The sequence below is a fragment of the Rhinichthys klamathensis genome, unplaced genomic scaffold (genome assembly GCF_029890125.1).
Source record: "Rhinichthys klamathensis goyatoka isolate OS25496 unplaced genomic scaffold, OSU_Roscu_1.1 h1tg000393l_1, whole genome shotgun sequence".
Classification (NCBI taxonomy): domain Eukaryota; kingdom Metazoa; phylum Chordata; class Actinopteri; order Cypriniformes; family Leuciscidae; genus Rhinichthys; species Rhinichthys klamathensis.
In genome coordinates, this window is record NW_026606895.1 from 552,249 (window position 1) to 561,452 (window position 9,204).

A 9,204-nucleotide genomic window follows, 5' to 3' on the forward strand; every position below is an offset into this window, starting at 1 on the left:
ATTACACAATACTAATAAAAAATCAGTTAAGGATATACAATATTCTCATATTGATTTGATCTCTATGCTGTTGGTTAAAATTAAACATCAATGACAATTGGATGGTATCAGGGTAGTACTTTGTCTTCAAAACATTTTTCTTTACAGCTAGTACCAAATAAAGGACATTTTTCAGTAATATAATCAGTAATAAATCAGTACTATTCATTTTAGGTTTATAAGTAATCAACCTAATCAGGTATTATGATGTACACTAAATGCTAATAAAGATTACGATTCCTTTAGAGTATAAACTAAAAACTGTCAGCGCTACTGTAATGCTTAATTGTCCCATATACATTCATCCTCCATTAGAGCCCATTTAAACAGCCCAGATGGTTTATAGTTGTCAGATTACAGACATAACAAGACTTCTCTCAGTGTAAAGTAAACCATCTGAGAGTTTGGGTAAATGTTGTTTAGTCTGTCTCAGTGTGGGCTGAAACCCAGAATCTTACAAAAGTACTGAAATGACATATTGACGAGCACCATGTTTAAAAACAGATTTTCAGTTTTATTTGTCTGCTGAAGTGTGATTTGTGTTGGTCGTCAACTGGACCAGGCGTACAGTGGAACGTATGGCACTGGAATCTAAGGGAGAGGCGTCCTTCCATTTCAAGCAGCATTCGCCAAAAATACCAAGCCATGATAGTCAGTAATAAATACATTTGTGTGCAATAAGAGTGCTTGGTATTTTTCTCTCCCTTGATGTGTTAGTGTCCTTTTCTCAGTTTATGCTTCAACTGCTCGCTCCTACGGCGTTGCATAAATAACGGCTGTAGAAAAACTGTCCACAGGAGCAATGCACCGTAGCTCGGTTCCTGAGCAGGAAGCAACGATACGGACGCTTTGAGCCGGGCGCTTAGAAGCACTTGCGGTGGACGATGCTGGGACCGGCCTCATCGTATTCCTGCTTGGTGATCCACATCTGCTGGAAGGTGGACAGGGATGCCAGGATGGATCCGCCGATCCAGACGGAGTACTTGCGCTCAGGGGGAGCGATGATCTACAGAGGAGGAAATCAAATATTACTCAGAAAACCAATCTATACTGTGAAGTGTGAAGATCAACACATATCCAGTTTACATGGAAAAACCGACACTTTATACTCAATGAATAAACTTTCCTTGCCTATATTGTACACTCATCAACGCATGTTAATCCAAAGTATTATCCAACTTGAGTATTATTGCTGTAGACAGGGCTTGACAATAACTTTTTTGCTAACCAGCCACTGTGACTAGTGGTTTTCCAAAGTTACTAGCCATTTTCACTGGCCACAGTTTTGACATCGACACCATGGGGAAATACGGACATATAAAAAATATGTTTAATATTATCTTATAATTTGGCAGGAGGTTTATTAGGCTGCTGTTACTTTAAGACCTGATGCACTGATCCATTATACTGTTACACATCCCTTTTCTTTTTCAACTGTTTACTTTCACTTAAAACAGAACTGAATGTGTTTACGTGAATACTCGCCAAGACCGGCAGTATGACATTATTTTGTGTGTATTTGACTGTTTAAGTGGGGGAAAATAACTCAATTTAGTCCCAGACAGCAACATAGTGTCGGCCCAGATCCGGCCCAGGTCAACATGTACCAGATGTGGGCCGGATCTGGGCCGACACTATGTTGCTGTCTGGGGTACTGAGAGGCGGCTTCATGTGCCGCACTTTGGGTTTGTGTGTAACTCTCTGTTGGAGAGATGATAGAGAGAGAAAGAGCAGCTTGTATCATGTATCTATTCTGCGGAAAATGAGTATTGGAAGCGTTTCAGATATTTCAGTATCGATTTGTATTGAAAAATCTATATTTCTGACAACAGTACATTAGTTTATTATTTCAGATCTCTTTTTAAAAGACTATAATTGAAAAATGTATTTATTATATATATTTCAACCCACCAAAGTGGTTAGTAGGAGGGACTGCGTTACACGCCACTGCTGAAATACACCCGCATTTGGCGGGTGTTAAAGTCAAGCTCTCTTACCTTGATCTTCATTGTGCTGGGAGCCAGGGCTGTGATCTCCTTCTGCATACGGTCAGCAATACCAGGGTACATTGTGGTACCACCAGACAGAACGTTGTTGGCGTACAGGTCCTTCCTGATGTCAATGTCGCACTTCATGATGCTGTTGTAAGCGGTCTCATGAATGCCAGCAGACTCCATACCTGTGCAAGTGTTTTAAAGAGAGCATATAAATGGCTGGGGCACTAAAAGATAAGACAACCGCTGATCATTTCAGATGTTTTCAGACGTACCAATGAACGAGGGCTGGAACAGGGTCTCGGGGCAACGGAAGCGCTCGTTACCAATGGTGATGACCTGACCGTCGGGAAGCTCGTAGCTCTTCTCCAGGGAGGAAGAGGAGGCGGCGGTGGCCATCTCATTCTCAAAGTCCAGGGCAACATAGCACAGCTTCTCCTTGATGTCACGGACAATCTCACGCTCAGCTGTGGTGAACGACAAATCACAAGGTCAGATTTGGTTGGTTTCTTTCACACAATGCTAGAAGGTTAACTACACACACACACTGCCGTTTAAAAGTTTTGGTTCGGTACAATTTTTAATGTTTTTAAAAGAAGTCTCTTCTGCTCACCAAGGCTGCATTTATTTGATTAAAACAAAAAACAAACAAAAAAACATTACATTATTACAAAAGATTGTATTTTAAATAAATGCTGTTCTTTTGAACGTCTGAAAAAAACTGATAATATCGTAATAATGAACGTTTTTTAAGCATCAAATCATCAGATTAGAGTGATTTCTGAAGGATCATGTGACACTGAAGACTGGAGTAATGATGCTGAAAGTTCAGCTTTGATCACAGGAATCAATTACATTTTAAAATATATTAAAATAGAAAACAGTTATTTAAAATTTTCATAATATTGAATTAAAATAATTAATAAAATAATAATAAACATATATATATATATATTTTAATCAAATAAATGTAGCCTTGGACAGCAGAGACTTTAAAGAGACTTCTTTAAAAAAAAAAAAAAAAAAAAAAAAAAAAAAAAAACACTTACAGATCCCAAACTTTTGAACGGCAGTGTATGCCAGTAAAAAGTGACGAGGTACACACCGGTTGTGACGAAAGAGTATCCGCGCTCAGTCAGGATCTTCATCAGGTAGTCTGTCAGATCACGACCAGCCAAGTCCAAACGCATGATGGCGTGGGGAAGAGCGTAACCCTCATAGATGGGCACATTGTGGGTCACACCATCACCGGAGTCCAGCACAATGCCTAATGACAGAGAGGGAACAAGAGAGCTCGTTTTAAATGCATTATTAGTGGCTAATAGGGGTGTAACGATACCCTCATGTAACGATTCGATACATATCACGATATGATATTATTGCAATACTTCAAGACATATGATAAAATGCTAACGAAAAAATACCACTTTTTAATGGTAACATTAGACATCTGGCATTATCAGGACCCACAAAGATTCCCCCATTGCATTATTATACATTATATATAGTACAGTAGTTTAATGTAGTACTGGCACTAAAACTCTGAAAACTTGAATTTTTTCTCACTTTGGAATGAACTATCCACGATACATATTGTTGCATTTTTGTATTGCGATATATTGTTACACCCCATATATAAAATTCAAACTGATTGAGTAATTGTTGCCCTTTCGTAATCTTACCGGTGGTACGGCCAGAAGCATACAGGGACAGGACGGCCTGGATGGCCACGTACATGGCGGGGACGTTGAAGGTCTCAAACATGATCTGGGTCATCTTCTCACGGTTAGCCTTGGGGTTCAGAGGGGCCTCGGTGAGCAGGGTTGGGTGCTCCTCGGGGGCCACGCGGAGCTCGTTGTAGAAGGTGTGGTGCCAGATCTTCTCCATGTCGTCCCAGTTGGTGATGATGCCGTGCTCGATTGGGTACTTAAGGGTCAGGATACCTCTCTTGCTCTGAGCTTCGTCCCCAACGTAGGAGTCTTTCTGACCCATGCCGACCATCACACCCTGGAGGGGAACAAGAGCGACACGATCAGAATAGCTCAAAGATAACCCGGTACAATTTCACCTTGCGAAGACTAACACAAATCCAGAAAGGATCTCTGTTTGTACCTGGTGACGTGGGCGGCCGACGATGGAGGGGAAGACAGCCCGGGGGGCGTCATCACCGGCAAAACCAGCCTTGACCAGGCCAGAGCCATTGTCGCACACCAAAGCTGTGGTCTCTTCGTCGTCGCACATTCTGATGGGTTCTAAGAATAGACCAAGTCAGTGAGAAAACAAAGTTGAAGAGGACACTACTAACTCAAAATAAAATTTGGTGAGAGCTGAATGCATTATCCAAACCAAACCGCTGACAAATGTTCAGGTCACACTGAGAAACACATTAATAAATAAATAAATAAATTATATTTATTCAGTTGCCTAACACTTAAATATCTGAGTGGAATTTAAATTAAAAGATGTGAGAAGACATGTCATTTTTATTGTATTTCATTTGCACCAATATAATCAAATAAACATCAATGAATTCAGCTTTACTGTAAAAAAAGTTTCTGCGTTATTTTAAAAGTACAATCAACTTATTTCAACTTAATTAAACTGACTTAAAAATGAGTTGAATCGTGTATAACTAAACTTAGTATAACAAAAGTTGAAAATTGGTTAACGTATTGTTACAAACAAAAACATGTTGTCATAACTTATTGATAATATAATTTTTACAGTGAATTGCGCGTTACGGATTCGTTACAAAATAGCTAGATAAAAAAAAAATACACTCGGAAAAATTAAGTTTACACTTAAGATACACAGTCAGAGCAAAGTTTCCATGATATCAATGCAACAAAAAAGTGTTGACTCCTCTTCAACGAAAGCAAAACCGTTGTAAAAAACAAGATAAGCGTCTAATCCTTCCACTCACATCTTGACTTAAATGTTCCAGGTCTGAATCGTGAAATAGTAAATCCGCTGCTCAATCGTAGGGGTGTGTGTGTGTGTTCTGGTGTCAGCGCGCGCTTACCTGTGTCTGCTCGTGCTCAGAGTCCTCAAGTCAAACTGAAGTGCCAATGGCTCCTGGTACACAGTGAGTCGCGACACCTTATATACCCGTCCCTGCTTTTACAGCTCTTCGGACAACCATTAAGGAATGTCAATGCATTCGAATGGAATTCTTCCCGATCCTCATCCATATTTGGGTGTCGTTGGGTCGAGCGGAGGGTCTCAACGCCTCGCCTGTGTGAGCCGCACAGCGACGCGCTCCGGGCGCGCGGGACGCTCCATATATGGCGCTCTAGACCCCAAACCCCAGCGCGCGGGCGCAGGCCCGTGTAAGGCCAGTCCGAGGCCAGCGCCACCAATTAAACCAGTGGACACTGAGACCAGCAGCACTGTGTGTTTGTGGTGGGCTATACACCAATATAAGGTCATGGCAGTGGCTTATGATTGTTTACCATTTTCTTTCGTGGGGCATTAATTCTCATAGGCTAATTATTTTAATTTCAGATATTATAGGTTAAGTTAAAAACAAAAATAGCAAAGCCAGGAATGATGAAAGTCTTAGGTGCAATATATTTAATAGGGTGAAATCAAGTAAGGCCAGTTTTCAAAAGTCATATTAATGTCAAAATGTATCTCATTTTGCATGAATTGACCAATATGTGTGTATATATATATATATATATATATATATATATATATATATATATATATATATATATATACACTCACCGGCCACTTTATTAGGTACCCCATGCTAGTAACGGGTTGGACCCCCTTTTGCCTTCAGAACTGCCTCAATTCTTCGTGGCATAGATTCAACAAGGTGCTGGAAGCATTCCTCAGGGAGTTTGGTCCATATTGACATGATGGCATCACACAGTTGCCGCAGATTTGTCGGCTGCACATCCATGATGCGAATCTCCCGTTCCACCACATCCCAAAGATGCTCTATTGGGTTGAGATCTGGTGACTGTGGAGGCCATTTTAGTACAGTGAACTCATTGTCATGTTCAAGAAACCAATTTGAAATGATTAGAGCTTTGTGACATGGTGGAAGTAGCCATCAGAGGATGGGAACATGGTGGCCATAAAGGGATGGACATGGTCAGAAACAATGCTCAGGTAGGCCGTGGCATTTAAACGATGCCCAATTGGCACTAAGGGGCCTAAAGTGTGCCAGGAAAACATCCCCCTCACCATTACACCACCACCACCAGCCTGCACAGTGGTAACAAGGCATGATGGTTCCATGTTCTCATTCTGTTTACGCCAAATTCTGACTCTAACATCTGAATGTCTCAACAGAAATCGAGACTCATCAGACCAGGCAACATTTTTCCAGTCTTCAACTGTTCAATTTTGGTGAGCTCTTGCAAATTGTAGCCTCTTTTTCCTATTTGTAGTGGAGATGAGTGGTACCCGGTGGAGTCTTCTGCTGTTGTAGCCCATCCGCCTCAAGGTTGTGCGTGTTGTGGCTTCACAAATGCTTTGCTGCATACCTCGGTTGTAACGAGTGGTTATTTCAGTCACTGTTGCCCTTCTATCAGCTCGAACCAGTCTGGCCATTCTCCTCTGACCTCTGGCATCAACAAGGCATTTCCGCCCACAGAACTGCCGCTCACTGGATGTTTTTTCTTTTTCGGACCATTCTCTGTAAACCCTAGAGATGGTTGTGCGTGAAAATCCCAGTAGATTAGCAGTTTCTGAAATACTCAGACCAGCCCTTCTGGCACCAACAATCATGCCACGTTCAAAGTCACTCAAATCAACTTTCTTCCCCATACTGATGCTCGGTTTGAACTGCAGGAGATTGTCTTGACCATGTCTACATGCCTAAATGCACTGAGTTGCCGCCATGTGATTGGCTGCTTAGAAATTAAGTGTTAACGAGCAGTTGGACAGGTGTACCTAATAAAGTGGCCGGTGAGTGTATATATATGTGTGTGTGTGTGTGTATGATTAGTAGCAGCATCTATTTCAACTTCCATCATACACATCCCAAAAAAATGTATGAAGGGGTTGAAGAAAACATCGGTAACACTTTACAACAAGTTTCATTATTAACTACACTAGTTAGCATGAACTAATAATGAACTGTACTTGTACAAAGTTTATTAATCTTTGTTAATTTTAACATATACTAACACTTTATTAAAATCCTGTTAACATTAGTTAATGCACTGTGAACTAACCTGAACAGCTGTATTTTTATTAACTAACATTAACAAAGATTAACAAATACAGCAACACATGTATGGTTAGTTCACGTTAGTAAATAGATTAACTAATGTTAAGTAATGAACCTTATTGTAAAGTGTTACCAAAACATCTTGGAGAATCTCCTACTTGAGTCGGTTTAAATAAACAATGTAGTCACCATATTAAAAAGATACTATCACTATTGAAAGAAGGTTGACTGTATTTTCTTGATCATCAGCTGGAATTATAGTAGTAAAGCTGTGAAGTCACGGCAAATGTATCACCAATGACCAATAATATCAAAATAACCACTTAGCAAAGCCTTTCAGAGAACAGGATACTAATGAAGTGTCCGTTTTTTAAACTTGGAGACTATTATTAAATTATTAGACAGTCATTAAACAGCCATTAGACAATCATATCTCAGTGATATTTGATGCCATGGCTAAATCCCACTTCACAAACAATGAGTATCATATTTCCTAGACAGTTTATCTAGTGTGGTTAGAGACTCCTGAGGCTCCCACCCCATATAGGGTGACAGAGAACCCCCGTAAAGTCCAGCATATTTACTGTGGACGGCACTAACTTTACCCTCCCCTCCCTATTTTTAGGAGCTCAGGGGAGACATTTGCTTCTCCATCAGTTCAGCTGCTCTCTTCACGCCAGCTGCGGGAGGAAGAAGAGGAGGAAGACTGAGTGGGAGCGACAGATGAGAACAAGGAGTAAAAGAAAAACAAAATGATGTCAAAAAGGTCACGTAAAGCCTCGCACATACAAAGTGTTTGGACACTTAGATGTCTGGATTTCACTGCATTAGATATCTAACCCAGCGGTATCTGCAAACAAATCCTGCAAAAAAATAAATAATCTAGAGCATTTTTGCACATTTTCACATTTGATAAACGGATGTTTTGGTAAATCTTTGGTGGATGCATGTTAGCTAAACGTGGTCCACTAATGACAAACACAATGCTTCATTTTGAACACTAAGGCCTGGTTTCACAGACAGGGTTTAGATTAAGCCAGGATTTGGCTTTAAATAAGTAGCTTTTATCAGGGTGTTTACAGATAAAAACAAGTTAAATTTAAGACTTTTAAGACCTTTTTAATGCCACTTTGAATGAAATTTAAGACCAAACTTGTGATGGAAATACACATTATATTACAAACGTATATGTAGGCTAATATTTAATGTTTAGCCTAACCTAAGTAATTTAATATTAACTACTTGTTTATTGAACTAAAATCAATGTTACATTTGCAATCGTGAGAATATTCAGCAAAATAGCTCCCGTCATGTTATGTTATAAATAAAAAAAACTCAATTTTTACCTCAGTATGTTTCTTCTGTGCGTTTTTTCATGTGCTGTTATGCTCGTTTGTTTTAATTTATCACTATAAAATCTCTCACAAAGACAGGCTAGTCTCAACAGCGCTACCAGAAATACATAATCATTATCAATCGCTGTTTATGTAATGAAATCAGAATCATTCTCGCGATTCGACGCTTCGCTGGTTATTTGACGGACATTGGGTCCGTCAGACAGGAGAAATTTTAACGGTAATGTGACCAGAAATATTTAAGACCCATCGAATCTGAATTTAAGACATTTTAATACTTTTTAAGGCCTTTTATTTAGGAAAACTTTATTTAAGACTTTTTAAGGACCCGCGGCCACCCTGTTTTATACCCGCCTCAGGCACTAGTATCAAAGCATGCCGTTGTAACTGGTGTATAAATGCCTTCAAGCCACTTCAGAAGCACTTCTGACACCTTTGCAGTGTAAAGGTCACCATTTGGTTGGCACCCGTTTGTCTTTATTATCCTATCTACTTTACACAGCTGAGTTAAGGCTGATCTGTGCCTGCTCAAAATTCAGTGTAAAGACGTAATGATAGACTCTGACCCGCCTCAGCCCCTAGAATAAAAGTATACTATTAAAATTGCTGTGTAAAAACATTTATGTCT

General features: G+C 39.9%; 1 protein-coding gene across 1 annotated transcript; it reads right to left on the reverse strand.

Annotated features, from left to right (window-relative positions):
- Nucleotides 1-676: 676 nt before the first annotated feature.
- Nucleotides 677-5,215, reverse strand: acta1a (actin alpha 1, skeletal muscle a). The gene is made up of 7 exons (XM_056234343.1): nucleotides 5,056-5,215; nucleotides 4,146-4,285; nucleotides 3,716-4,040; nucleotides 3,139-3,300; nucleotides 2,309-2,500; nucleotides 2,037-2,218; nucleotides 677-1,045 (listed from the first exon to the last, which is right to left on the reverse strand). Exons 2-7 carry the CDS (start codon nucleotides 4,272-4,274, stop codon nucleotides 902-904), a joined length of 1,134 nt encoding a protein of 377 aa, XP_056090318.1. The 5' UTR covers nucleotides 4,275-4,285; nucleotides 5,056-5,215; the 3' UTR covers nucleotides 677-901.
- Nucleotides 5,216-9,204: the final 3,989 nt, after the last annotated feature.